The sequence below is a fragment of the Haemaphysalis longicornis genome, unplaced genomic scaffold, assembly GCF_048455015.1.
Source record: "Haemaphysalis longicornis isolate Haplotype H1 unplaced genomic scaffold, Haemaphysalis longicornis Haplotype H1 scaffold_9, whole genome shotgun sequence".
Classification (NCBI taxonomy): domain Eukaryota; kingdom Metazoa; phylum Arthropoda; class Arachnida; order Ixodida; family Ixodidae; genus Haemaphysalis; species Haemaphysalis longicornis.
In genome coordinates, this window is record NW_027526460.1 from 23379013 (window position 1) to 23395333 (window position 16321).

The 16321-nt window shown below is 47.5% G+C and overlaps 3 protein-coding genes across 4 annotated transcripts in view; 2 read left to right on the forward strand and 1 right to left on the reverse strand.

Moving 5' to 3' along the window:
* Ilers (Isoleucyl-tRNA synthetase) overlaps positions 1 to 3820 on the forward strand; it is a 29079-nt gene extending 25259 nt beyond the window's left edge. The window contains exons 27-31 of the mRNA XM_077685777.1: positions 158 to 253; positions 914 to 1084; positions 2176 to 2297; positions 2936 to 3050; positions 3583 to 3820. Of these exons, the coding sequence (XP_077541903.1) occupies positions 158 to 253; positions 914 to 1084; positions 2176 to 2297; positions 2936 to 3050; positions 3583 to 3720 (642 nt within the window). The 3' untranslated portion in view covers positions 3721 to 3820. The remainder of the gene's footprint in view (positions 1 to 157; positions 254 to 913; positions 1085 to 2175; positions 2298 to 2935; positions 3051 to 3582) is intronic.
* Positions 3821 to 4701: 881 nt separating this feature from the next.
* LOC144153873 (NHL repeat-containing protein 2-like) lies at positions 4702 to 9460 on the reverse strand. 2 transcript variants are annotated; one of them, XM_077685612.1, is made up of 4 exons: positions 9053 to 9184; positions 7416 to 8331; positions 7118 to 7340; positions 4702 to 7045 (listed from the first exon to the last, which is right to left on the reverse strand). In XM_077685612.1, the coding sequence occupies exons 1-4, from the start codon at positions 9174 to 9176 to the stop codon at positions 6320 to 6322; spliced, it is 1989 nt and encodes a 662-aa protein (XP_077541738.1). In that variant the 5' UTR covers positions 9177 to 9184; the 3' UTR covers positions 4702 to 6319. The 2 variants fall into 2 exon arrangements, with proteins under 2 accessions (XP_077541738.1, XP_077541737.1); XM_077685611.1 differs by having other exon boundaries at positions 4703 to 7045; positions 9162 to 9460.
* A 4582-nt stretch (positions 9461 to 14042) lies between these two features.
* Positions 14043 to 16321, forward strand: part of LOC144152747 (uncharacterized) — a 29368-nt gene continuing 27089 nt past the window's right edge. The window contains exon 1 of the mRNA XM_077684173.1: positions 14043 to 14195. Within this exon, the coding sequence (XP_077540299.1) occupies positions 14180 to 14195 (16 nt within the window). The 5' untranslated portion in view covers positions 14043 to 14179. The remainder of the gene's footprint in view (positions 14196 to 16321) is intronic.

The following is a 16321-nucleotide window of genomic DNA, read 5'->3' on the forward strand; positions in this document are numbered from 1 at the left end:
ATGTGGCCTCCGAACTGTCGGAGTTCTCGTGGTGCACTGTGTGGTTTGTGTCAATTTTTCCGAAATTGTTTTTGGCTGTGTGTCGCTGCTTGTTGTGGATTCAGAGCGGCAGCCGTGATGATGAGAGTGGTCGTCCCCCTTTCCCCTCGTGGCGCAGCTGCTGATCCTGCTGGACGTGTCCCCCGACCAGTCGATGCTGGACGAGGGCCTGGCCAGGGAGGTCATCAACCGGGTCCAGAAGCTGCGCAAAAAGGTACTGCTCTGTCTGGGTTTCTTTTTTAAGTGTGGACGGAATTGGGATTCACTCGCATTATTTGACCATGCATAAAGCAAGCTGGCAGTTTTTTGTTGTTGTTATATAACAGAATAAATAGTTTTGGTACATCTTACAACCAAAGCATAGGGCCACCCGTGAGAAAAAGCCATTGCTGTTGCCAAAAGATCTTCAGTGAAAACTCTGGCGAGCTGTCGAGAAGGCGGTCATAAAATTCATGGAAGGCATTCTGTCCACACTGAAAGAGGGCAACTTATGTGGATGGTTGTCTGAGCTGCTGTTTTACTCCGTCCTGCGTGGGGCCAGTCACGAAAAAATTCCCCTCCAATGCGGGAGGAAGCAAGGGTAAGAGTTGCGACAATTGTGTGGTGCACTGGCCACCCATGTTTCGTGCCAAAACGCAGGTACGATTTGGTGTCGTACAGTGTCTTTTCCCGTTGTGGAGCTCTCAGGGTGCGACCACTTAGATGGGTGCATTAGTGGATAGAACTTACGGCGAGGCCATATGTGGGTTTGCCTCGTATGTGGACCCCCTCCCATACAGTACTCTGGTGGCAGGGTGTGCTTGGTGGCACCCTCCCTTAATGAATGGGGCCATGCAGTCACTGGGTGGGTGACTGTCTGTCTGTTGTGCTGCAGGCCCACCTGGTGCCCACGGATGCAGTGGTGGTGCACGCCAGCGTGTCGCCTGCGGACCACCCGGTGGCCAAGGTGGTCGCCTCTTACCGGGCGCTCATCGAGGGTACCCTCAAGGCCCCGCTCAAGCAGGGCAGCCCCTCGGGAACCCTCATCATCCAGGAGGACCACGAGGTACCAGCTGGGGCACTGGCTGATGCTTTCCTGAAAACTCTTTCACATATTAAATGGTGCAAGGTCCTTGTGACACCAGCTGTTAATGTTTGGGAAAACTAACCTACTTTTGAGGGGGGGGGGGTTTTCCAGCTTTTTTTATCTTCTTTATTCAAATTCTGCTTTTAGTTGTACCAGATGTGTAAAGCATTTGAGATAGTGGCACGTGTTGCTTTGGTTTTGGTGATTTGAGAGATAGCTCATTACCTGAAAAACTCCACAACAATGAATGCCCTTTCAGCAAAGTTTTCATTAGAATGAAGGGTTTCAGTTCTTTTTTTATCAGTCACCCATGGAGTTAACGCACAAAAGCCTGATCTCTTTAGCATGTAGTCGGAACAAAAATTATGTTTTGCAATTGTTTTAGAAACAAAGAACCCTAAAGTACATGATTTGTTTGCTTGAAGCCCTCTTTGGTTAGTAGAGGCCTGGTCGTAAAAAAAAGGGCATAGTTTGCGAATATATAATATTATTATATATTGGTCACAATCATCACACTTGGTGAGTGCACCACTGCAAGACATGCACGCTGACAACCGGGGTCTCTCTAGCTCCAAAGAAGTAAAGCCAGAGTCCTTCAATGCTTTTCTAGTCGAATGACTCCTGGGCCTCCTCTGTGTCTCTTGCTCTACATACATGAACATGCTTTGTCCATGAGTGACACGTGGTTTGAAGAGCTCAAAGGGACACTAAAGGCTGAATGAAATTTTGTTGTGTAGCTCTCTCGGCTTTTGTTCGACGGGCAACGATGCGTTATTTGCTGAGAAATAGGCAAACAAAGCTGGCATTCCTCTCACCCGGTTCCCTTTTATTTTTTCCTGTTGTAGGTATTGTGTTGCTAACTAGGAGTGAAGTGCATCTTTCCGTCTCCTAAATGCTGTAGTATGAAAACTTCCGGTGATGTCACCCCAAAAAAAAATACGCGAGCGAAGCACCGGTCCATTCTCAACATTGGCCCTGCGCTGCCTGCATAAGCACTGTTATAGGAAATGCTTTTTTTTTTTTCCTCCCTTTTTTCCCTTTTTTCCCCTTTTTTTCTCTCTCTCTTCCAGCTCAAGGGCTGCCAACTGAAGATTGTGATCACAAGGCCCGAGGGCAGCGCCCCTGCTGAACAGACGAGCGACAATCAAGCTCGCGCCAAGCGTGCAGTGTCAGGCTCCGTGCCATACTGCAGGTGGGTAGCAGCAGTGAAATTTTGGCTCGAACCTGGTTTTATTTAGAGTGCCAGGCACTACAGCCACATTTATTCCTTATTCTGTCTGTGGGACCTTGGCCGTGAAGCTTGTGGAGAAAGGCCCGCACTTGGGCCTCCTTACTGGCAAACAGTTATGGCTTGTGACTTGCACTTTCAAAATAAGGTAACCCGGGTGAGATCTCTAAAACCTGCAAGCTGTGCTAGAGGCGGGCCTGCATTCGCTCGTGCTAAAAAAATGTTGGGTTGGCCACAGCTAAAAGTATTAGATGCTTAATAAATGCTGACATGCCGAGGCGTAGTAGTGCCACCTCACTGGGCGCACTGCTTTAGCGAAGGCCAACTGCAATGAAAATGTTGGCTTCGTGAAAGCGTGGTTTTGTGTGGTCCGACTGAAAGGTTGCACTGAAACATGCACAGGTGCAGTTGATTCGGTGTACCTTTTTGCGCACTGAGAATAAATTTGGCTAAGGTTAACTCTCACTGTGGCTGGCCTTTAACTAACCACAAGCGCTCATTTTGGCTCCGCCAATGCGCATGGAAGCCTTGCCTAGTCTCAGCCGGACTGACTGGTAGGTGCAGAGCTGAAGGACAGGCGCGCTGTGCTGCTGACCTTCCAGGTACGTGAACGTTGAGCTGTGCACTCCCTGCTCGACTAATGGTCCCAAGGCGACTGTGTTGCTGGAGAACCCGATTGGCCACAACCTGGTCGACTTGGCAAGGCTCGAGCAACTGGTAAGTGCAGTTCTCATTTTGAGGGCGTTGTGTTCTTCCCTGTGCCACTTGTAGCAGCAGTGATGTGGCAAGCTGAGAATGCTTCCACGTCAATTAGCATGCCTGCCATAAACACAAGATGGTGCTCAACCCTTGCTTTGCCGCTCGCAAAGCTTGCTGTAAGGCATACAAGGTTGCTTTGATGCATTGCTAGCCCTGCAAACTAAATGCCCGTTTGCCTCAGATTTAGTTACCTATGCTTTCATTTTCTTTTCTTTTTTTCAGTACGGGCTAAGCCAATAAAAGGTGCTCGTATTCGATGTGCAATAGAGTCCCATTGATATGTTCTAGATTAATGTGTGTTTTTCTGGCAGGTTTATTGCGGAAGCTCAGCCTTTTTGTAGTTTTTTTAGTTCAGTAGAGGTTGACACTACACTTTACCGGACTATGAAATTTTGTTTCGGGGCCCCTTGAGAAACATATAAGCAGGCTTCTGCACCATTCATGTTTGTGTCCAGTTTTTTGTAATTCTTATGTCTTGTCTTTATTGCAGGTTTCTGTAGTCTTTGGGATCACCGGCAAGAAAATGGAGATCTACAAGTCTAAAGACAAGTCTCTAAAGGTTACGCATATAACCCCGGATGATATAAGGAAACTGAATGGGGAAACCCTGTATGCCTACCTACATTGATATTTACTTGTTCCTGCGTCATTGATCTTGGCCTCTGTAGTTGTAGTAACTTATTCTTGATTCGCACTGGTGTCTGATTTAATAAAACTTGTTGCTTCCACGTAAGCCTCATGTCCTCTATCTTAAGTGGTGTAGCCAACGTAAAATAGCGTATCTATTTCTCTACTGGAAGGTGTAAATGAACAGACCTATCCAAAGTGTCCCATAGAAGCAACATGATTCTTGTTCAACTAGGTTCGGTTAAATAAACCCTAGAACGACATGTTTGCCTTGTAATGACTACCTCTTTTCTCACATCAGCATAACTAAAATGAGAACTGAACAAGCATTGCCACATTTTCGGTCGGTTTGCAGAATTTGCCATCCAAACTGAATCGCTGTCAACTACAGTAATTGGCTTTGGCCTGACATGCTATTGCAGAAAACCCCGTCAGTGTTTTTGTCATTTATCACTAAGACCTGGTTTGTGGACACATTTAGCTGCTAGAAGTGTAGGCCTACCTTTTTCTTTTTTTTTTCAATGCAAGCCATACGTATGTAACGTATACATCAATTGTCCTATCCTATTCTAGATTTTAAAAATAATGACTGTGTTTCATAGTGTACACTCCACTAGACATGGAAGGAGGTGTGAAACTAGATGCCATTTAGCAATAAATAGAAAACCGTATTTGCACAACATTCTATGCACATTTTTGTTCAGTTTGTACTTCATTCTTTGTTGCATGACCATGATAATGTAATTTTGTATCCCTTCAGTATTATTTCAACAGAGGGGAATTGTGAAAATTGCAATTTTTTAAGCCTTTTTTCTCTTATACATTATCAAATGCTTTGTTCTCAACCCTTGTGATGCCTCATTTTATGCAGATGAGACTGCCTACCTTGTGCCGAAATAATGAATCGGCAAAAAAAGACCTGCAATTCAGCTTGTAACCAGGCATGAATTCTAATGTGGTGTGGTTTGGGTAAAACAACCAGAGATAGCAAGTTTGGTGGAATTATTTATTGAGTCTTCATTTTGAACATTTAATCAAGGCAACTTGTTTGTAAAACAAGAAACAAAAGTTGAGCAAGCGCGTCCCCACCAGTGTTCCCTCGAAGTGCACTTTCCCCACACAACACCTGACTGGCAGCAGTGTAGCCTTGTGGACACTGCCAACCGCCATTCAACACTGGAACCCGTTGCTAAGTGCATACTGGATGCATCTGCCTTCCTTTTAAGCAGGGCAATTGCAATGAAGTGTGGCTGCTCGGAATTTTTTTCATTGATTTCATTTGTTTTCGAGAAATCTTTGGTAAAAAATGCTCTGAGCATAGGTGGTCCAATTGCGAATGTGCAATGAATACTGAACGTAAACCCACCCGACCAGCCCAGCAAGCGCTTACATTGAATGTTATTTATACCTCTCTCCCTTCTTCTACACGAGGCATAAATACTCTCCTTTTTTAACACATTCATTCAAAAATTGAGCCATTCATTTCGTTATTAACTATGTAAAAAAAAAAAAAGTCAGTGCACCAGACCACAAGTCCCCTCCGAAGTTCGAAATTACTGTCCAAAACACATGCAGAGATTGTGCAAGTCTGCCAAGCCGGTTGTCACATTCTTGCCAGTTCCTTTAGTGTGCATTAACCCACATTGAAGCTTTCTGCATTATAAAGTGACGCTGAAGTGAGCTGTAAATGCTTCATTAAATGCCTTACCAGATTGAAGAGTATAGTATGTGGGCCATGTCCCCCCCCCCCCCCCCCCCCTTTTTTTTTTTTTTTTTTGCTGGGATAATTATCAAACATTTTTCAACAAAAAAAAAATCTAGTTTGTAAATGCCTACTCTCCTTTGTGCAGTCCTCCCTGCCGATTGCCGTCGTCGTTGGCGACAACAAACTAACGTCTGCAGGGATAAGTGTAACACATTAATAGCACATTTACCCTGTACACCCTCTGCATGAGCAACCAACAAGTTGCTGTTAACCACGACACGAATGGAAATACAAATCTGCAAAGCTGAGGTAATACAAAACCACATTGCAAATCAGTGCGACGTCATTACAATAGCATGTCCGGTGGTCATGATCGGTGCTTACTGTTTTCTCTTTTGCCGCACATTATGATGAAGCGCTCTTGGCACTTCTAAAATAGCCAAATAAAGAACTGCGTGAGTTGAACTGTACAATGCATAAAACATTTACGAGTTCACTTCTGTGTCTCCTTGAACGATATTGCTAGGTGGAAAATACCTTGTTTGCTGAAATATAATCTGAATTATCAAAAGGCAATTTCTCCCCGGTTCACTAATTTCAAGATAGCACCAGAGTTTTACCACTGCATTTCAAGAACTATCATACCCAAAACCAATTACCCTGTTTACCTCAACCAGGTGATGTTCTACCAAACCCTTTTCGACAGGGCACCAGTAGCCATATAATGCAAGTTAAGCATGCTTGCTGATATAGCAGGAGTGTTCAAAATTTAATCTATCACCTCGAACAGTACTTGCTGTTACTAATTAAATATTAGTTATTTTGTGTTAATAACTTTACCTAGACCATGGCCGTTACTTGAGTACAGCAGGCTTTTGTGACCACACATTACAAATTAAGCATACATGTCTTTGGAAATACAATATTCCTGTTCTCTCGCACCTTGGTCACCCATCGTGACCGGAATAATAAAACTGTATTTGCGGGGCATACAAACATCACCAGTGCAAATATAAGCTTCAAGAACCACTTGAACATCCAGGCTTTCTCCAGGATCATGCCGTTGCAATGTCAAACAGCAGGTGGCTGATTTTGTGGCTTCCAGCGAGCCAGAAGATGACGTCGGCTGCTTCCATGCTTGCTTGTTGAAATGGATTTTCCATCGACTGGGTGCACCAGCAGCAAGGCCGTTTGGTGGTTCGATCACAATGCACAACTTACCTTCCGGGGCCAGAATTACGTTAGAGACTTTCTTGCCCTCACTCAACCTATCGGAATCAGTAACATCTGGAAGAGTAACTGCAAGTATCTCGACAGAGCTCGAATTCAGGTCAAAGACCTTGATACAGTGATTGTTTGTGTCTGCGACATACATGACAGCGCCAGTGACACTCAGTCCTCCAGGTTCATTAAGCTGGCCCAACTCTTGACAGGAGCCACCTTCACCGCCCCCAAAAAGTGTCCTGCACAGACGACTTTTTACGTCCACTTCCCGAATTTTATGGTTGTAGCTATCAGCCACATAAAGCCGCTCTTTCGCAGAACTCCACGCAACACCTAGTGGGTGCTGAAGCTTGGCTTCCAATGCAACGCCATCTGCGTCTCCGAAACTGAACAGGTCCTGCACAAAAGAAAACCACAGGACAGATTAAGCTGTGTTAAAATATGAAGTAATCCATACTACACTTCTTACCGTAGGATTCAGGCCTCCACCGACAAGGTTCTTGACTGCTCCGTCCTTCAAAGACAACGTGCGTATAGACGAGCTCTCACTGTCTGCAATGTGCAGAGAGCAAGGCGGCTGGAAAGAAATTCCCGACGGCTGGGCAAAGGATGCTCGCAGGGGGTAGCTGTTGTTCCTATTTCTTTCTTCCCCATTGCCAGCAATGCAAGCGCACGTGCCTTTGTCGTACAACCTGGAAAACAAAGTATCCTCAACCACGACTGCCCTTTAGGTCCTACAAAGAGATAGAAGAAGCAACAACGCTTACTGTTTTCCGTACAGAACTGTGTCCTCAAGAAAAAGGGCCCACACTTGATGCGATCCAGCCATTGCGATGTATACCACGTTATCAACTAAGCAGATGTCCCATGGGGAGTTGAGCGGCTGATCTGGTCCCAGGTGGCCTCCCACAGTATCGGTTCCCTGCTGCCCAGTTCCAGCCAAGGTCTGCACTGTTCTCCGTTCAAGGTCCACCTCGCGTATCGCGTGGTTCCCCGTATCGGCGACGAGAACAAAGTGTGGATCCCGCCAGATGACGCCCTGTGGGTCCCGGAACCGAGCTTCGTCGAGGGAGCTGTCTTCGTAACCGGGTTCGGGTCCTCCCACGGTAAGAAGCACTTTTCCGCCGCGGTCGGCAATGAGGATACGATGATGGCCAGTGTCGGAGATGACCAACCTCGTCTCCGTGGCACACACTTTTGCCGGAAAGAGCAACGGCCCCACGGGGAAAGTACCGGGGGCCAATGGCAGAGGAGTCAGTGAGGCGGGGCGAAAGTGTGCCAGTGCCGCCCGGCAAAAGGGTACCAGGAGCCCGGCAGCTCCCTCGCCCACGAGAGAGAGGAGGAGCTGTCCTGACGGGCCCAGGACAACCAGAGTGGGCCAGCAGTTGATCCTCAGCCGCTGCCACAGCCAGCTCTGGCTGTCGTTCACCACGGGGTGCGTGATGCCGAGGCGCAGCAGCGCATTGGCCACGTTGGCAAGTCGCTTCTCGTGGTCAAACTTGGCCGAGTGGACCCCTATCACGAGGAGCCCGGAGTCAGCCGGGCACGTCTCCTCCAGCAGCCGGATTGTGGGCAGCAGATGCTGGCAGTTGATGCAGCAGTAGGTGAAGAAGTCCAGCACCACCACTCGGCCACGCAGGTCAGAGGCGACCAGTGGCCGCGATGTGTTCATCCACTCCAGGCCTGCATGAATCACAGCCGAGCATCCTTGTAATCCTCCTTTTGTTTGTGATGTCTTTGCCAGCCGTGCCGCTTTGCACATGTTGGCATACAGAATTATACGACATTGACGGAATAATCTAGTAGTCAGTTTGCTTTTTTTTAGCACATACAAGGTCATAGACTGGCATAGCTGCGCCTGGCCTGGCATGTTACAAATGACAGGGATGCTGCATGGTTACGACATATGTCGCCTCTAATTAGTTAGTACACTTGTATAAAAGAGTTAAAATATGATTCAAATAAAGTGAGAACATTGACTAGTGTTTTGAGCCCTTGTATTCGTCTTCAAGCAGGGCCGTAGGCAAAGGTGGTGGAGAAATCGTGAGGGGAGACAACACATTCGGGGAGCCTGCACCGCCACGGACTCGATCGGGCAAGGCCCTTGATGGTAGTGACCTGGTGCTCCCAACAAGGACAGGAATCTAAGAAATATTTGTGCGGCTGCTTAACGCTGACGAGAACGAGACTAACAGTGTTGTTGAAGCGTTTGGACAACTCGGATGAGGCAGCGGCTGCCCCGGCACGGCAGATTTGTTAGCGCGTTGAACTCACAAACGCGCGATGGCCTTCAGCCGACGTAATGCGCCGATTCGGAAAGAACGTCAACGTGTATTGGCGAAGTAGCGCACACACTGCCGGTTTTGCCAAGCCACTGAAAACACTGCTGATGCAAGTAGCTAACCATCTGAACGTTCAAGCCCGCGTTGGTCGTCCCCGATGTTATAGCCAGGTTGTGCTTGGCCCGTTACCGTAGCAGTACCGATGCTTTGAAAACACGACCGGGATCTTACCATCGCCACAGTCATCGACGATAAACGGATTGTCGGAGTTCGAGAGTTCAGTTATGTATGTTGAAATAAGCTCATCTCGCTGACTTTCATCTGCATTGTCGTACTTGCTTTCAAAGTCTTCCTGTGCGCTTTGCAATTTTAGCAGAGCAACAGGATAGCTGTCGCATGCTTCCATGCTTGGAAGTATTCGATCTGATCTCCCGACTCCGATCGCAGGCTACAACTAAGTGTACACAGCAGAAGCAACACGGGAGTGGTTGAAACCGTGGTTCAAACGGGCCCACCGCGCCCTAAACCACAGAACAGGGAGGCCTAAACTCTACAACACACTGAAAAATAAAAAAAGCAACATATCAAACGAAACCAACTGCTAGATGGCGCTAAAAGCGCCATATCAGCAGCAAACTTGCATTCAAATCTGTGTTGTGGAACTTTTTTTACGCTAAATTATTTTCTAAATAGTGACCTTTAGGTTATTTTTTGTACAAGTTTAAATTTGGTATTGCGTCGATACCCCTGGTGGCCGTATTAGCGGTGACGTCAATCCGCGGGATCAACCGCGTAAATCAAACCTTCCTTGTTCTGTACTTGGATTCTTTGATTTCAGCCGCAGTTTCGTTGGTTTCGTCGGCTCTCTCAACGACGCAAATGATTCAGTAGTACACACTAGATGTTTTCTCTTTCTTTTTCGTGTCCCTGGCATAGCATCGTAGGTAAACCGCGGCGGTGCGCACCAGACGTCCCAAGCGCAAGGCACGCAAGGAAACGCCGAGTTCTATTTATTGAGGCCCAATACCAATTGCCAAGAGGACTTTCCTTGGGGGCAGGGGTTTATCCAGAATTTCAATTCGGGGGGGGGGGGGGGGAGGGGGGGTTAAATCCTCCTGGGTGGTGATGGGCGTTGTGCACACCCCTGTGCGGTGTGGGTGCTCGTAGTTGTGGAATCTTCTCATTCTTTTTTTTCTGGGGGGGGGGGGGGGGGGGGGGGTCGAACTCCTTCTTGGGGTGCTGTTATGGGGGGGAGGGGGGGGGGGGTCCCTGCTTGTGGTAGCCCAAGTCCTGGTACACAAGAGAAGAGCCGGGGCTGCTCTTACGGAAGACGCGCTTGCAAAGTGGCGGGCATACGTTCCCCGCCGCTCAAGACACCTGAGGGAAACCGCAGGAGAACCACATGGATGATGGAGACCACCACCTTGACCTGCTCCCGGGGCCGGATTATTAGCAGTGCTGAGTGCCCGGCTCAATATTACAAGAAGGGCCCTCCCTCGTCATTCCTGAGACTTGGCGCTTTTTTGAATTGGCTACAAATAACACATGCCATTTTTGTGGTCCAAGAATCTCTGGAGTGTTTATAAACATCGACTGGACGTCGGCTTTCTCGAAGATCACGTGGAGAGCCGGAATTGGACTGTGCTAGGAGACGAAGAGACATCGACAGCGTCAAGATTTGTCGGGCTAACTTGTTCACATTGAGAGAAGGGTAAACTGCGCTAAAGGTTAAATCGAATGGAAGAAATACATACGACACTTAGAAGTGCAGTCTAAGCGTCGTATTTGTTTCTTCCATTCGTCTCAACCGCGTGTAGTTTACCCTTATTTACCCGTAGTTTACCCTTAGTTTATTGACATCATCTTCCTTCGAAAATCAGGAAGCGCATTCGTGAAAAATGGCTTCCAATGTCTGCTTAACTAATGTGGCAGCGCATGCTATGATTGCCTGCGTGTGAGCACTGCCGAAGGTGAGCTTTTTTCAGAAACTGTTCGCACATCCCTACAGTAAATACGCTACCAATCGTCTGGCTGTTTGCTAATTTCCTCCAGCAACAGAAATTTAAGCACTCCTAAGGCAGCGTTTCCATACAATGTGATGTTATGTATATTGCGTATGCCGACTGAGCACAACAAATAATTTAAAGTTTATTATTAAAATGTTTTCATCATGCGTGGAGCTAAATCTTTTAGAAAAGAGTGCTGGGGGCTCGTGGTGGAGAGAGAGAAGAACTCATGTTCCGATTAACGTCAAGACCCTCCAGGAGTGGGTATCGTCTCCTCTGGGCAGATGGGGGGGGGGGGATAAGGCTGTTATATCCCTGTGGACTTTCCCAGCAAAGTAGCAAAGCACGTTCCCACTAATAGCGTGCATGTACGCAGGGGTGAGACAGCTGCGCATATTGCGCCTTTTTGATAAAATTCCATTTTCCTGCGCCAAGCTGCTCCAAAAGCATGAAAATTGCGAAAATTGCGCCAAACTGCTCCAAAAGAGCCTGAAAGGCACGGATTTTGATGCTCATGTCAGTTCCGGTGGGGACGAAAGCCTCCCGCATCCCAGTGACCGCTTTTATTGGCGGTCAATTGCAAACACAGAAATGGCAAAAACAGAAAGACTGAAGAAATGAAGCAAACGATAGCTTCTAAAACACGATTGGCTTTCTGTCCGGGTTCGCTGAAACGGCCTTCCCGATTAGGCATCGCTGTGGCTACAAACATGGCCGCCGCCTGATCTGCCTGCTACTGCCTGCTTCACGCGCTCACTGCACATTGCCGATATTTTCCCTGGTTTATTTTACGCTATCAGCTTGGTTCCAGTCTATTCATTCTATCAGTTGTGGCTCTGAACAGTGACGTTAACGCGGGGATATGGTTTGAGATTGTGCGAGATTACGAGAAGTTGCGCGGCTCGTAAAAAAAGTTTTGAAATGTTGGGCGTACGACTTCGGCGTGGTTTGTCCTTGAGTGCGAAACGCGGTGCGTGCGTCTATAATCGGGTTCGTGAATTGAACTTTTTTGGCTCGTTGTGGTGTTATAAAATTCTGAGGTGTTGCTATGCTTCGAAGCGCGATCGCGAGCCTCGGCCCGGGAGGGAATGGTCTGCACGAAAGTTGCGGGCGGCGCTGCGGCGCCGCGACCTGTCCAGGCAGCGCCCAATAGCTGCAGGACTGCATGATTGCCATAGCACGCGACTAATAACACTTGATGTATGCGAAGTGAAATTTAATGCCCAGAACTAAACAGTAACGCTACTCCAATGATCACCGGGTGGACGTGCGCCCCACGGACTGCAACGGGTAGGCATGCGGCCGTTAGCTCGAAGTTGCTCAACTGTTGCCGTGACTACACTCGTTCGTACAACGCAGCCTGGGATTAGAAAAATAATTTTAGCATTGAAACGGTAAAAAAACACGCCACAATTGCAGAGCCCTTAAATTTGATAATGTTAACGGCAGTTTTGTTGTCAGTGTTGCGTACAGCCACAACACAATCTCACCAGTTAGGAAAAAGGTAGTGCAGTTAGAACTTTGTGATACTCTTTAAAAATTCTTTCGCGTAAGGCTGTTTCAGTGTACGTGTGTTCAAAACTGATTGGAATGTGTACTTGACCCTTCAAATTGCTGAAATTGTGATTTTTTAAGCTCACAAGACGATGTATTAAATGTCCCTACCTGCTCCAAATCAAGCTTCTTCTGCTCCAAAATCGAAATTTTGCTGCTCCGAAAACTGCTCCGAAATCTCTTTGGGCTGTCTCACCCCTGTGTACGGCTAACAAGGACAACTAGCCAAGCCTCTCTCAGTCATATTAACACAGAGAGGAAGAAAACGCCGCAAAAGGAAAAGGACGATGATGATAATGAGAAGACAAATGCGCGCCAGCGGACACGTGCCACTGTATGCACCACGTAATTACCGCGCAAAGAACGAGCGCGCTGTTTTCCACGCGACACTTGTCCTACAAATTTTATCCGTGCGTCGCATAGACTCTGAACCTTCTATACATGTTTACAGAAGCGGTGAAACGTGGCATCACACTCAGTACCGACACATCCGTTTCGCAATTCGATTCTTATAATTTTAAATACACTACATCAGTGCTAAGGTGTCCTAGAGCTCTTCTCTCTCGTGTGTCCTTGTATAGACCACCACATATGATTTACTGCCCACAGCTTGTCAGTGATCGTCAGACTGAAAGTGAAAGGAAAATCTTCCACCGTTGACAGGACCCATAGATACACGAATACACGACAAGTGCGATAGCTTCACCACTGGTGCCATGTATAGGCACGTTGCACCGGACAGAGGCCGCTGTGAGCGCAGTACTTGTCCTACGAAAGTTGTCTGTAGCGCACGCTAGGGCATCGGTAAAGGAGTGGTGATTCCTCGACCCGTTATCACCCACTGCCTGCAGCATGCCGTGGGACGATCTATGGGGTTTATACTGAGACACGGTGTAAAGAAAGACGGCCGTGGTGAATGCATCGGTTCCTTCCTGCCATTTGTATTATCTTTGATCTGACTGGTCGGCTACAATATCAACAGCTAACGTATTTTCGTCTGCGCCACTTAAACTGTTCGTTATTCTCGGCCTTGTTATCATGACGTTACCTTAGATGCCTTCCTTGTGCGGGCGCCCGTGCGTGACTCGTGATCCCGGCTGTTGGTGTCTGGGACAGAGCGCCGACACTTACGTAATATGAATGCTACGAACCGAGCCCGTGACATGCGTGGCATCTTTCCTACAAGAAATGACCCCCTGAACCACCGGGATATAGAAAACGGCGCTGCTGCTTGCGAGGCAAACATCAGCGCAACGTGTCTATTGAGCGTTCTATTGCCGCAAGTTTGTTGCACGTACGGACATCGCCACCATTTGTGAAGGAATGCCCCAATCGAAAGAGCATATACGTAGAGGAGGTCAGGTCGGCCAGCTCTGTCGAAATGGTTGTTGCGCATCGTGAGGGCGTGCGCAGATCTCCCACAAACGTTGAGGTCAGGGGTGCGCTTGCGGTATAACAATGTTCCGCTGAAGGAGAAGCGACAAGCTTATCGACAACTCTTACCTATCCCACTCAGGACAGCTATCAGCGGTGCGCGCTGCCGCCCGCATTTTTCCGTTTGCAGATATATATAAGAAGGCAAGGCAGACGCACACCCGTGGGTGCTGGGGACTTCACCGATCGCCTCCTCCCGCTTGACATCTCTCTTATCACCACGAGCGAATCAGCAGACACTCGACGGACATTGCCATGAACAATTCCCAAGGTAAACATTCCTCCCCTCCTCGCCTTCATTGAGCGACGTTGGTCCCCCTGACGCGATCCCCGGATCGAGACGATGAAGTGTTCGTGCTGTATATTGAGTACTTTAAAGCGAAGCTTTGTATGGCTGCGGTTCCGTGCATTTTTCTTGTGCGTGTGCACGAACGCCTTGCGGCAGAACCAACTTTATCGCGAATGCTCGTCAGAAAACAGCTGCAACTCTTGTTTTATCGAAACTTTCCCCCGAAACAGTTATATGACGATTGCCCGCTAAGACGACTCTATTGTTACGCCGAGTTTCATTTACTTGCCATTATTAGTTTAAAGCGAAGTGGTACGCGTTACAGAATTACCGTCTGCTGTCGTTACTCCTGTTTTTACAACAAAAATTATACGGCAATTAGACGCAAAGACAATACTACGCTTACGCTCGATGATTAGTAGGTCCTCATGTTTCTGCCCCAATATGTCATCACCGAGAGTACGCATCAGTTGTATTCCTTTCTTTAATTATAGAACTTACTGCTCGTTGCTTGGAAGCGCCGGCCGAATGCACTTCAGCTCACTAATTCTACGCCTGATTTCCTTCCCGTGGTCTGTATTAGCACTGACAACTTGACCAATATTGTTATCTTCGTCCACCTCGTTTTCTATTTCATAATCTAGGCTGGAGGGGATGCTTTCTACGTAATTGCTTAACATCACCCTTTATTTCTTCACATTTATCTAAACTCCGCAACTGAGTTTTCCAAATACAGGTCCTCGCGCATTTTTTGCAAGTATTCGCTCGGCTTATGAGCACGACGATGTTAATTATGTTTAAAAAAATAACCTCGCGAACCAAGTTACTCCTTTCAGCGCTGTAATTTTACGCAACGTTGCTTGCGTACAACTCAACATGATAGAACCGCCCCGCTACTTCCATTATCTCATCCGGTATGCGCGTAATATTCCCTTTGTCGTCTTTGAAGGTGCTCGAACATTCTATCTTTGCCAATAGCAGCTTATTCTTTGTTGCCCTTAAGCTTCCTCCGCTTTTTAACGTTCCTTCAATCTTTTCCATGTTTAGCTAGGAACTTCACTCACCTTGCTTGTATTAATCAATTTCGACAGCTCCGCCAATTCGATTTGATCCCCCGATTCTTGACACTTCCATATTTATGCCTTTCTCAATAAGTTTCTTACATTTAGTTTACCGTAATAGCTCACCAGTTTTTTAGGGGCGCAGCCTCTTAGGGTCTCGATCGGGATGTCGGCGTCTCCTGTCGTCATCGTTGTATCTCGTATCATGTAGTCACAGTTCTAAAATACCGCGACACTTGTTATCCAATGCCTCATGCTAGAGCGTTTTATCTCCGTGGACAAAAACACGTGATAAAAAACACACCGGGACAGTCGTTTTCCAACGCCTCGCCCTAGAACGTTTCGTGCTACAAAGACACAAAACATTTACAGCAAAGCTGTACACCCCAACTCCCCCCCCCCCTCAACGGTTTCATCTCTGTGGGCAAAAACACCAAGGCGCCAAGAATTCACTCATACGCTGCATGCTTCGCCCTTCCCCAGGTTTCACGCTAGCGGCGATATGGCCCGAATTTCTTCTTGAGGTTCGCGCCCTCCTAGATCTTCTGTGTGGATCTTAGCGGGAAAACTTAAGTTGAATTGGTCGGTCAGAAATTCGGTGGAACAGAAAGACAGCGGATGTCCGGCGGCGCGAAGAGAATAATAGTAGAGTAATTCAGTTCAGAAGAGATTTGGGTAAACTTAAGACTGGATAGGAAGCAAACTCGGGGCCCCCGGAATGTGAGGCAAACACGAATCCCCTACGCCGCCACAGCTTTCTTTTCCTAATTACCTTCTTAGGCCACAAGCCACACCTTGCCTAATAAAGATTTGTACATACATACCTTATTACGTCCCTACGCCAGCACAGCTGGATGATTGTAGCCGACTAACGGTGGACCTAGTGAATGCGTTGCGGCCTGCGGTCGTGCAGAAGGGTGTCTGGGGTTGCCAATTGGGAATCCAGATTTTGGTAAGTGTAAAAGTCCTGGAACACTGTCTGCTTTTTTTAAATGCAGAGCATTTCTTTAACTCACATGTAGCGTCCGCCGTCCGTCCGCAACAGCT

What these genes read in the sequence shown, in the direction of transcription:
- LOC144153873 (XM_077685611.1), bottom strand. Translation starts at nt 9,336, where the DNA reads ATGGAAGCATGCGACAGCTATCCTGTTGCTCTGCTAAAATTGCAAAGC. An exon ending in ACAGTTCTGTACGGAAAACA is followed by an intron (nt 7,341 to 7,415) that starts GTAAGCGTTGTT and finishes TTTGTTTTCCAG; the next exon opens with GTTGTACGACAAAGGCACGT. An exon ending in GTGGAGGCCTGAATCCTACG is followed by an intron (nt 7,046 to 7,117) that starts GTAAGAAGTGTA and finishes TCTTTTGTGCAG; the next exon opens with GACCTGTTCAGTTTCGGAGA.